The sequence below is a fragment of the Siniperca chuatsi genome, linkage group LG2, assembly GCF_020085105.1.
Source record: "Siniperca chuatsi isolate FFG_IHB_CAS linkage group LG2, ASM2008510v1, whole genome shotgun sequence".
NCBI classification, from domain to species: domain Eukaryota; kingdom Metazoa; phylum Chordata; class Actinopteri; order Centrarchiformes; family Sinipercidae; genus Siniperca; species Siniperca chuatsi.
Window position 1 is genome coordinate 7,549,923 of NC_058043.1, and position 12,446 is coordinate 7,562,368.

Consider the following 12,446-nt stretch of genomic DNA (forward strand, 5'->3'; position numbering starts at 1 on the left):
AAATAATCAAATGTTACAGCTTAGGAGGACAATACAGCTAGTGGTAGAAAATAAAGCTTTAGCTAACAGTTACTCACCTCTGAAACTTAGGGACGAGGGTCGGTGGTGAAATGTCTGAGAATAATATCCTTTCAGTCACAACTGCACCGGTTTCTCTCAAAGGCCAAGCATGGTCCATCAATGTTCAGTGAAAATGTCCGTTAAATCCGTTAACGGCTGAAACGATTTTTAGATGCGAACCGATCTCTGTTCTTCTGGCTTTTGTATAAACAGACAGACTAAAGTTTTAGAGAGACTTCCTTTGGTTTGTTAGTCCAAACAGCATCCGCATGGTGGTTGGAGTCCCAACGGAGAACCTCAGATCCAGTCTTTTGGAGATAGACGAGCTGGGCTAACAGACTGTCCTGGACCAACGTTAGCCGTTAGCTAACGTTAACCGCTGAGGTGTTGGCTTCCTGTCACTGTCCTGAGTTTCTTCACTTGTTACACGCCTCGTCCCCTAACATTTCCTCAGGTGCTGTACTATCTGGCCTCCCTACTACTCGTGTAAACTTTGAGTCACAAGTAGTTTTAAAGACCGGCTTCTACTGTTAATTTTTGACAAGAGTTAGCAATCTTAATTTTGGCGCGTGAGGTGTTATCCAGTATACTTCCTGTCATATTAATTATGACCTGAGGGGACAAAATCAAATAATGACACGTTCCGCCCTGATGTTCAGACCCCGACTCATTACACAGACATGATGTTTTAGCATTTTACAATATTAATTAATTAATCGTGTGTCTAAAATGTGAAGTACTTCATTCTAAATTTTCACATATTGCTTAAGTACCCACTTTTTACTTTAATGGATGATTCTTTTTTTGATGGGGCCCAGTCTCTACCCTCAGGAGCAGGAAACTGCTTGTGTACAGGATCCTCAGAAAGTCCATTTGTAGGGGGGCACATGCCTATTTTCTGCTAATGGACGGAGTGTGGGAAAGCTCTGGAGAGCAGAGTTGAGTGTGAATGACATTCATCCCACCAGCAGCCAGCAAATGATTCTCCAAAGGGATTTGGCACACTTCAGGAAACAGCTGCCCCCCAGGAAACCTCCCACCCTCGTGTGTAGAGCTGAAATTTAGATCCAGTTGATGATCAGTAATGAGGCGTGATTATGACTGGAGGTTCGCAATGGATGACAATAACAATGATTGGACTCAAGATATGAGATGGTAAGTCATTTTGGTGATTTTCTATCATAGACTGTTCACCAAGATTTCAAATTTTGCTAACAGTCAGAGCCAGCCAATGGCATCCTTTCCTCAGATGGCTGGTGATGTCAGACTCTGTTTCTATAACAACACACGGCCAGCATCTGTCACAGAAGTCCCTTTGTGCTTCATTGACCACATCATACAGGGAGTCAGTGTGGGAAACTGAGCTCAACCTGTTACTCACACTGACTACAAGGCACGTGTCAAAAGGCTGGACAGCAGCATGGTTATTGTGTTGAGTTTCTTTTACGTGCTTTAGTGGGCATCACAGTCTAACATCTTATATTACTGTTGTGCAAATGCTTATATTTTTGATTAGGCAAAATTAAAGTGAAACAGATTACGTTAAATAAACAAAATGAAATATCTAACTTAACTATCAATTCAAAAAAAGTGATTTCACCTGCTACATTTCAGGTTTTGGCTCAATAAAATAGTTACACAAGAAAAAAACAAAAATTCCACTTAGTTATATATATATTTACTTCTATCATACATGTAATTCATACATCACACCATAAATGTTATTCCCTCACGTGTGTGATGGGATGATGAGCGTGTGCTCAGTCAAAGTCATTGATCCCAGCATCAGGCAGCAGGTCGGCTCTCTCTACAGGGTCAACACTTTCCCAGATTCACACAGAGCTCTGTGAGTCTCTCTCCATCACCCCCCCAGTCCTCCACCTGTTCCCCTGAGATCTAATCATTGTCCCCCAGGCAATAACAGCATTCACAGTGCTGCACCCCATATTGTCTCACCAAGCTCTCTGATTGGCTGAGACTGTGAGAAAACTCCAGCCAGACCCAAACCCACACATTCATATGGAGATGTGGGACTATAAATAGGAGGGATGAAGCCAGCAGAGATCAGATTCTCTCTACAGAGACCTCTACAGCTCAGAGATCCAGCCATGGCACCTACAATCACTGCAGCAATGACCAATTCTCAGGAGCATCTGACTCTGACCCACAAGGTAAACTGAAGATTCAAGAAAACTTAATGCTTCATGAAAGGTTTCTTTGTGAATGCTAACACTATATTCCAGGATAAGTTTATTAATGACTTTGTTCTTCTTCCTGCAGCTCAGAAAGCCTCTGGTGGAGAAGTTACGCAGAGAGCGAATCAACAGCAGCATTGAGCAGCTCAAGTCTCTCCTGGGTCCAGAGTTCCTCAAACAGCAGCCAGACTCCAAGCTGGAGAAAGCAGACATCCTGGAGATGACCGTTTGTGTCCTGAGACGACTGCAGCAGCAGCAGCAGCATCAAGCTGTGGACTCAGCAGCTGTTGATCAGGGCTACTCCAGGTGTGTCCAAGAGGTGGAACACTTCCTGTCCAAGGAACAGGTGAAGACACAGTCCCAGAGAAGACTTCTGACCGACTTCAACAAGCTGCAGTCTTCCTCTGATAAGAACCTGAGAGAGGCTGACTTCTCTCTTCTGAGCTCCACAGTCCAGACCAGCATCACCACAGAGAAGAGTCCAGCCAACAGCGCCCCCTGGAGGCCGTGGTAGACACCTACAGACTGGAGTGACTACCAGACAAACTGAGACGACCACATTGGTCAAAGATTACTGGACTGAATTCTATGAAATTTTATGGACTTGTTCTTCTGTATGAACAGAAGCTGTATTTTGTGTGTTTTCTTTGTGCAAGATGACATTTCCTGAGGAAATGACAGCAACAATATCTTTCAAGTTAAGAAAGAGAACATCTTGTCATGCATGATGCATGAACCAAATCTGATTGTATCAGCAATTATTATCATGCCTCACTGTACTTCCAGTATTGGTAGTATATAATGCTATGGTAACATTGTTATCTTTTGATTGATATTGATCAGACTGATCAAAAAACCTTAAATGTCCTTTTTGTGGACATATTGTCATAATGGACTTTACCTCACTTAAATCTCTGGTGATTCAAAACTGATCTGTTGTAAGATCCAAATGTTTATCCTTTTTTCTAAAAGGTTTTCCTAATGGTACAGTTTTCCTGTGATGCTTTTAAGCCTCACTGCGCGTCATGTGTTGGTACAACATAGTCCATAGCGTTATTTATTACCTCTTGAAAGGTTTTGATAATTTGGAATTGATTCAAAATTGTCCTTTTTATGGACATTTTGTCATAATGGACTTTATGTGATAACTGAAAAATTATCTGTTCTAAGATCAGTATGTTTCTCCTTCTACCGTAAAAGGTTTGTTTAATGTCACAGTTTTCCAGTGACAATGTAATTTGTACATTTTGAGAATCAATTGAGTTTAGTGGTTATTAAGAACTATGTGACCTGTTGTAAGGTCAGTTTTTACTATGTTTTATTTTGTTCATTAAGTGCAAATGTTTTGATCCATTTGGGAAAAAAATCTCAAAGGACAGTGAGTACTGTGTCCTCAAATATTGTAAATCGTTTGTCTTTTATAAAGACAGCTGTTCCTTTACTCTCTCTGAGTACAGTGTGTCTTGTAGAAATCTACAAGTTGTTGTTGTGATGTATCATCACCTCTAGTTGGAGCTATCTTACTTGATGTGGCTCATTGTGCCTTGTTGAATAAACAAACACTGCCAGCTACAAATTTTGTGTTCTCATGTCCTTGTGTGTCATGGTTACCAGCTTTATAATGACGAAGGAGAGACTTTCTACACTTATTTTCATTTTCACTTCATTGATAGAGGTCTGCATCATTCTTCAAACTTTGATTGACAAATCAAGATAAATTTCAGCACACACAAATTCATAACTTACCTGTTTAGTTTAAAACTAAGCATAGTAATGTGATTCAATTAAGATTTTGATGAGGATTATGAATTTTATGTCAATCTATTTATATGGAGTACTAGTAGTAAATTGTTAGTTTCACATGTTTTAATGAAAAAAGTGTAAAGTTAACCATTCTCTCTTTAAAGAGGTCTGACATTGTATCTAACAACGTGCACAATAAGACACACTTCTATTGTTCCTCCAGTGAAAGGACAGAGTGTGGGAAACCAGAGGAAACTCACTCACAGAGCCCTGTGGGACAATACATCCAGACCTTTGCCCTGAAGAGACAGAGATCAAAAGGGACCCTAGTTCTTAAAATTGGAATTTGTGTTAAATCATACCTTTGGTTGTAAATCTTCCTCTGATATAAATCAGCATTACAACTTTTTAGAATTTTGTCATTTCATCGAGTCAGAGACAATATTTTTAGGCTGTGTTTGACAAAGTTTCTGCCAGTTACTCTATGTAATTTAACCTGTTAAACGCATATGCTAAGAGGCTGTTTAACGCAGCGAAATACAGATGGGTGACAACTTAAAAGAAAAACCAACATGAAGTGTCTTAGCATGGAGTCAGACCACCACGAGCCTCCAGAACAGCTTCAGTGCTCCTTGCCAAGTCTGTGAAAGGGATGAACACCATTCCTCCACAAGATGTTCCCTCACTGATATATACCACCTTTATTTAATCAGGTAGTCTCATTTAGATCAAGATCTCTTTTGCAAGAGAGACCTGAGTACAGCAGATAGAAAGAAAAATAAACATAGCCAGACATAACAAAAGGACATTTAGCATCAGAGACAGCCACAGACATCACTAAACAGATTTGAAGATGAAGGTTTATATTATATCATTTGGTCTTATGGAGATGGTGGTGGAGAGCATTGTCTTACACGTTGGTCCAAAATCTTCCATAGGTGTGAAACTGGGTTGAGATCTGGTGACTGTAAAGGCCGCAGCATTTTATTCACATCATTTTCAAACTCACTAAACCATTCAGTGAGGTCTGGTGCACGGAAGCATCTGCATTTGATTTGTTTCTCCACTCTTTTATTCAGGTTTTCCCTTTAATTTGTCCCCGTCTGTATCTAGCGTTAGACCACTTGGCCTTAAGGTTTATGTAAATTTATGTTACTTCTGGTTTGTTACCTGACACTGAGAACAAACCAGAACAAACATTCATTTACTAAATAAATAACTTAGAAAACAGGACAGTTCTCACCCGCATTCACGTCACATTATTGTCTTATTAGCTAAGCTAACTTACATTTATTATTCAACACCACGGACAGCGACATTTTAACAGAAGTCCCAAACAGTTGTGAGGCAATGTCACAAATAATCAAATGTTACAGCTTAGGAGGACAATACAGCTAGTGGTAGAAAATAAAGCTTTAGCTAACAGTTACTCACCTCTGAAACTTAGGGACGAGGGTCGGTGGTGAAATGTCTGAGAATAATATCCTTTCAGTCACAACTGCACCGGTTTCTCTCAAAGGCCAAGCATGGTCCATCAATGTTCAGTGAAAATGTCCGTTAAATCCGTTAACGGCTGAAACGATTTTTAGATGCGAACCGATCTCTGTTCTTCTGGCTTTTGTATAAACAGACAGACTAAAGTTTTAGAGAGACTTCCTTTGGTTTGTTAGTCCAAACAGCATCCGCATGGTGGTTGGAGTCCCAACGGAGAACCTCAGATCCAGTCTTTTGGAGATAGACGAGCTGGGCTAACAGACTGTCCTGGACCAACGTTAGCCGTTAGCTAACGTTAACCGCTGAGTGTTGGCTTCCTGTCACTGTCCTGAGTTTCTTCACTTGTTACACGCCTCGTCCCTAACATTTCCTCAGGTGCTGTACTATCTGGCCTCCCTACTACTCGTGTAAACTTTGAGTCACAAGTAGTTTTAAAGACCGGCTTCTACTGTTAATTTTTGACAAGAGTTAGCAATCTTAATTTTTGGCGCGTGAGGTGTTATCCAGTATACTTCCTGTCATATTAATTATGACCTGGGGACAAAATCAAATAATGACACGTTCCGCCCTGATGTTCAGACCCCGACTCATTACACAGACATGATGTTTTAGCATTTTACAATATTAATTAATTAATCGTGTGTCTAAAATGTGAAGTACTTCATTCTAAATTTTCACATATTGCTTAAGTACCCACTTTTTACTTTAATGGATGATTCTTTTTTGATGGGGCCCAGTCTCTACCCTCAGGAGCAGGAAACTGCTTGTGTACAGGATCCTCAGAAAGTCCATTTGTAGGGGGCACATGCCTATTTTCTGCTAATGGACGGAGTGTGGGAAAGCTCTGGAGAGCAGAGTTGAGTGTGAATGACATTCATCCCACCAGCAGCCAGCAAATGATTCTCCAAAGGGATTTGGCACACTTCAGGAAACAGCTGCCCCCCAGGAAACCTCCCACCCTCGTGTGTAGAGCTGAAATTTAGATCCAGTTGATGATCAGTAATGAGGCGTGATTATGACTGGAGGTTCGCAATGGATGACAATAACAATGATTGGACTCAAGATATGAGATGGTAAGTCATTTTGGTGATTTTCTATCATAGACTGTTCACCAAGATTTCAAATTTTGCTAACAGTCAGAGCCAGCCAATGGCATCCTTTCCCTCCAGATGGCTGGTGATGTCAGACTCTGTTTCTATAACAACACACGGCCAGCATCTGTCACAGAAGTCCCTTTGTGCTTCATTGACCACATCATACAGGGAGTCAGTGTGGGAAACTGAGCTCAACCTGTTACTCACACTGACTACAAGGCACGTGTCAAAAGGCTGGACAGCAGCATGGTTATTGTGTTGAGTTTCTTTTACGTGCTTTAGTGGGCATCACAGTCTAACATCTTATATTACTGTTGTGCAAATGCTTATATTTTTGATTAGGCAAAATTAAAGTGAAACAGATTACGTTAAAAAACAAAATGAAATATCTAACTTAACTATCAATTCAAAAAAAGTGATTTCACCTGCTACATTTCAGGTTTTGGCTCAATAAAATAGTTACACAAGAAAAAAACAAAAATTCCACTTAGTTATATATATATTTACTTCTATCATACATGTAATTCATACATCACACCATAAATGTTATTCCCTCACGTGTGTGATGGGATGATGAGCGTGTGCTCAGTCAAAGTCATTGATCCCAGCATCAGGCAGCAGGTCGGCTCTCTCTACAGGGTCAACACTTTCCCAGATTCACACAGAGCTCTGTGAGTCTCTCTCCATCACCCCCAGTCCTCCACCTGTTCCCTGAGATCTAATCATTGTCCCCAGGCAATAACAGCATTCACAGTGCTGCACCCCATATTGTCTCACCAAGCTCTCTGATTGGCTGAGACTGTGAGAAACTCCAGCCAGACCCAAACCCACACATTCATATGGAGATGTGGGACTATAAATAGGAGGGATGAAGCCAGCAGAGATCAGATTCTCTCTACAGAGACCTCTACAGCTCAGAGATCCAGCCATGGCACCTACAATCACTGCAGCAATGACCAATTCTCAGGAGCATCTGACTCTGACCCACAAGGTAAACTGAAGATTCAAGAAAACTTAATGCTTCGTGAAAGGTTTCTTTGTGAATGCTAACACTATACTCCAGGATAAGTTTATTAATGACTTTGTTCTTCTTCCTGCAGCTCAGAAAGCCTCTGGTGGAGAAGTTACGCAGAGAGCGAATCAACAGCAGCATTGAGCAGCTCAAGTCTCTCCTGGGTCCAGAGTTCCTCAAACAGCAGCCAGACTCCAAGCTGGAGAAAGCAGACATCCTGGAGATGACCGTTTGTGTCCTGAGACGACTGCAGCAGCAGCAGCAGCATCAAGCTGTGGACTCAGCAGCTGTTGATCAGGGCTACTCCAGGTGTGTCCAAGAGGTGGAACACTTCCTGTCCAAGGAACAGGTGAAGACACAGTCCCAGAGAAGACTTCTGACCGACTTCAACAAGCTGCAGTCTTCCTCTGATAAGAACCTGAGAGAGGCTGACTTCTCTCTTCTGAGCTCCACAGTCCAGACCAGCATCACCACAGAGAAGAGTCCAGCCAACAGCGCCCCCTGGAGGCCGTGGTAGACACCTACAGACTGGAGTGACTACCAGACAAACTGAGACGACCACATTGGTCAAAGATTACTGGACTGAATTCTGTGAAATTTTATGGACTTGTTCTTCTGTATGAACAGAAGCTGTATTTTGTGTGTTTTCTTTGTGCAAGATGACATTTCCTGAGGAAATGACAGCAACAATATCTTTCAAGTTAAGAAAGAGAACATCTTGTCATGCATGTTGCATGAACCAAATCTGATTGCATCAGCAATTATTATCATGCCTCACTGTACTTCCAGTATTGGAAGTATATAATGCTATGGTAACATCTGTTATCTTTTGATTGATATTGATCAGACTGATCAAAAAACCTTAAATGTCCTTTTTGTGGACATATTGTCATAATGGACTTTACCTCACTTAAATCTCTGGTGATTCAAAACTGATCTGTTGTAAGATCCAAATGTTTATCCTTTTTTCTAAAAGGTTTTCCTAATGGTACAGTTTTCCTGTGATGCTTTTAAGCCTCACTGCGCGTCATGTGTTGGTACAACATAGTCCATAGCGTTATTTATTACCTCTTCAAAGGTTTTGATGATTTGGAATTGATTCAAAATTGTCCTTTTTATGGACATTTTGTCATAATGGACTTTATGTGATAACTGAAAAATGATCTGCTGTAAGATCAGTATGTTTCTCCTTCTACTGTAAAAGGTTTGTTTAATGTCACAGTTTTCCAGTGACAATGTAATTTGTACATTTTGAGAATCAATTGAGTTTAGTGGTTATTAAGAACTATGTGACCTGTTGTAAGGTCAGTTTTTACTATTTTTTATTTTGTTCATTAAGTTCAAATGTTTTGATCCATTTGGGAAACAAATCTCAAAGGACAGTGAGTACTGTGTCCTCAAATATTGTAAATCGTTTGTCTTTTATAAAGACAGCTGTTCCTTTACTCTCTCTGAGTACAGTGTGTCTTGTAGAAATCTACAAGTTGTTGTTGTGATGTATCATCACCTCTAGTTGGAACTATCTTACTTGATGTGGCTCATTGTGCCTTGTTGAATAAACAAACACTGCCAGCTACAAATTTTGTGTTCTCATGTCCTTGTGTGTCATGGTTACCAGCTTTATAATGACGAAGGAGAGACTTTCTACACTTATTTTCATTTTCACTTCATTGATAGAGGTCTGCATCATTCTTCAAACTTTGATTGACAAATCAAGATAAATTTCAGCACACACAAATTCATAACTTACCTGTTTAGTTTAAAACTAAACATAGTAATGTGATTCAATTAAGATTTTGATGAGGGATTATGAATTTTATGTCAATCTATTTATATGGAGTACTAGTAGTAAATTGTTAGTTTCACATGTTTTAATGAAAAAGTGTAAAGTTAACCATTCTCTCTTTAAAGAGGTCTGACATTGTATCTAACAAGGTGCACAATAAGACACACTTCTATTGTTCCTCCAGTGAAAGGACAGAGTGTGGGAAACCAGAGGAAACTCACTCACAGAGCCCTGTGGGACAATACATCCAGACCTTTGCCCTGAAGAGACAGAGATCAAAAGGGACCCTGGTTCTTAAAATTGGAATTTGTGTTAAATCATACCTTTGGTTGTAAATCTTCCTCTGATGTAAATCAGCATTACAACTTTTTAGAATTTTGTCATTTCATCGAGTCAGAGACAATATTTTTAGGCTGTGTTTGACAAAGTTTCTGCCAGTTACTCTATGTAATTTAACCTGTTAAACGCATATGCTAAGAGGCTGTTTAACGCAGCGAAATACAGATGGGTGACAACTTAAAAGAAAAACCAACATGAAGTGTCTTAGCATGGAGTCAGACCACCACGAGCCTCCAGAACAGCTTCAGTGCTCCTTGCCAAGTCCAAGTCTGTGAAAGGGATGAACACCATTCCTCCACAAGATGTTCCCTCACTGATATATACCACCTTTATTTAATCAGGTAGTCTCATTTAGATCAAGATCTCTTTTGCAAGAGAGACCTGAGTACAGCAGATAGAAAGAAAAATAAACATAGCCAGACATAACAAAAGGACATTTAGCATCAGAGACAGCCACAGACATCACTAAACAGATTTGAAGATCAAAGTTTATATTATATCATTTGGTCTTATGGAGATGGTGGTGGAGAGCATTGTCTTACACGTTGGTCCAAAATCTTCCATAGGTGTGAAACTGGGTTGAGATCTGGTGACTGTAAAGGCCGCAGCATTTTATTCACATCATTTTCATACTCACTAAACCATTCAGTGAGCCCTAGTGCACGGAAGCATCTGCATTTGATATGTTTCTCCACTCTTTTATTCAGGTTTTCCCTTTAATTTGTCCCCGTCTGTATCTAGCGTTAGACCACTTGGCCTTAAGGTTTATGTAAATTTATGTTACTTCTGGTTTGTTACCTGACACTGAGAACAAACCAGAACAAACATTAATTTACTAAATAAATAACTTAGAAAACAGGACAGTTCTCACCCGCATTCACGTCACATTATTGTCTTGTTAGCTAAGCTAACTTACATTTATTATTCAACACCACGGACAGCGACATTTTAACATTAGTCCCAAACAGTTGTGAGGCAATGTCACAAATAATCAAATGTTACAGCTTAGGAGGACAATACAGCTAGTGGTAGAAAATAAAGCTTTAGCTAACAGTTACTCACCTCTGAAACTTAGGGACGAGGGTCGGTGGTGAAATGTCTGAGAATAATATCCTTTCAGTCACAACTGCACCGGTTTCTCTCAAAGGCCAAGCATGGTCCATCAATGTTCAGTGAAAATGTCCGTTAAATCCGTTAACGGCTGAAACGATTTTGAGATGCGATACGATCTCTGTTCTTCTGGCTTTTGTATAAACAGACAGACTAAAATTTTAGAGAGACTTCCTTTGGTTTGTTAGTCCAAACAGCATCCGCATGGTGGTTGGAGTCCCAACGGAGAACCTCAGATCCAGTCTTTTGGAGATAGACGAGCTGGGCTAACAGACTGTCCTGGACCAACGTTAGCCGTTAGCTAACGTTAACCGTTGAGGTGTTGGCTTCCTGTCACTGTCCTGAGTTTCTTCACTTGTTACACGCCTCGTCCCCTAACATTTCCTCAGGTGCTGTACTATCTGGCCTCCCTACTACTCGTGTAAACTTTGAGTCACAAGTAGTTTTAAAGACCGGCTTCTACTGTTAATTTTTGACAAGAGTTAGCAATCTTAATTTTGGCGCGTGAGGTGTTATCCTGTATACTTCCTGTCACATTAATTATGACCTGAGGGGACAAAATCAAATAATGACACGTTCCGCCCTGATGTTCAGACCCCGACTCATTACACAGACATGATGTTTTAGCATTTTACATTATTAATTAATTAATCTTGTGTCTAAAATGTGAAGTACTTAATTCTAAATTTTCACATATTGCTTAAGTACCCACTTTTTACTTTAATGGATGATTCTTTTTTTGATGGGGCCCAGTCTCTACCCTCAGGAGCAGGAAACTGCTTGTGTACAGGATCCTCAGAAAGTCCATTTGTAGGGGGGCACATGCCTATTTTCTGCTAATGGACGGAGTGTGGGAAAGCTCTGGAGAGCAGAGTTGAGTGTGAATGACATTCATCCCACCAGCAGCCAGCAAATGATTCTCCAAAGGGATTTGGCACACTTCAGGAAACAGCTGCCCCCCAGGAAACCTCCCACCCTCGTGTGTAGAGCTGAAATTTAGATCCAGTTGATGATCAGTAATGAGGCGTGATTATGACTGGAGGTTCGCAATGTATGACAATAACAATGATTGGACTCAAGATATGAGATGGTAAGTCATTTTGGTGATTTTCTATCATAGACTGTTCACTAAGATTTCAAATTTTGCTAACAGTCAGAGCCAGCCAATGGCATCCTTTCCTCCAGATGGCTGGTGATGTCAGACTCTGTTTCTATAACAACACACGGCCAGCATCTGTCACAGAAGTCCCTTTGTGCTTCATTGACCACATCATACAGGGAGTCAGTGTGGGAAACTGAGCTCAACCTGTTACTCACACTGACTACAAGGCACGTGTCAAAAGGCTGGACAGCAGCATGGTTATTGTGTTGAGTTTCTTTTACGTGCCTTAGTGGGCATCACAGTCTAACATCTTATATTACTGTTGTGCAAAATCTTATATTTTTGATTAGGCAAAATTAAAGTGAAACAGATTACATTAAAAAACAAAATGAAATATCTAACTTAACTATCAATTCAAAAAAAGTGATTTCACCTGCTACATTTCAGGTTTTGGCTCAATAAAATAGTTACACAAGAAAAAAACAAAAATTCCACTTAGTTATATATATAT

General features: G+C 40.2%; 3 protein-coding genes across 3 annotated transcripts in view; 2 read left to right on the top strand and 1 right to left on the bottom strand.

Annotated features, from left to right (window-relative positions):
- The window catches only part of LOC122883340 (ATR interacting protein), a 57,067-nt gene extending 55,795 nt beyond the window's left edge, over positions 1–1,272 (bottom strand). Inside the window, 1 exon segment of the mRNA XM_044211875.1 lies at positions 78–1,272. Within this exon segment, the coding sequence (XP_044067810.1) occupies positions 78–178 (101 nt within the window). The 5' untranslated portion in view covers positions 179–1,272.
- An 801-nt stretch (positions 1,273–2,073) lies between these two features.
- On the top strand, positions 2,074–3,831 carry LOC122883374 (transcription factor HES-5-like). Its single transcript, XM_044211955.1, has 2 exons — positions 2,074–2,231; positions 2,341–3,831. Exons 1-2 carry the CDS (start codon positions 2,109–2,111, stop codon positions 2,767–2,769), a joined length of 552 nt encoding a protein of 183 aa, XP_044067890.1. The 5' UTR covers positions 2,074–2,108; the 3' UTR covers positions 2,770–3,831.
- Positions 3,832–7,419: 3,588 nt separating this feature from the next.
- Positions 7,420–8,920, top strand: LOC122866219 (transcription factor HES-5-like). Its single transcript, XM_044175572.1, has 2 exons — positions 7,420–7,577; positions 7,687–8,920. The coding sequence occupies exons 1-2, from the start codon at positions 7,455–7,457 to the stop codon at positions 8,113–8,115; spliced, it is 552 nt and encodes a 183-aa protein (XP_044031507.1). The 5' UTR covers positions 7,420–7,454; the 3' UTR covers positions 8,116–8,920.
- The last annotated feature ends 3,526 nt before the right edge of the window (positions 8,921–12,446 follow it).

Coding starts and splice junctions, on each gene's coding strand:
- LOC122866219 (XM_044175572.1), top strand. CDS start 7,455: ATGAAGCCAGCAGAGATCAGATTCTCTCTACAGAGACCTCTACAGCTC. Junction 7,578..7,686: donor ATCTGACTCTGACCCACAAG/GTAAACTGAAGA, acceptor TTCTTCCTGCAG/CTCAGAAAGCCTCTGGTGGA.
- LOC122883374 (XM_044211955.1), top strand. CDS start 2,109: ATGAAGCCAGCAGAGATCAGATTCTCTCTACAGAGACCTCTACAGCTC. Junction 2,232..2,340: donor ATCTGACTCTGACCCACAAG/GTAAACTGAAGA, acceptor TTCTTCCTGCAG/CTCAGAAAGCCTCTGGTGGA.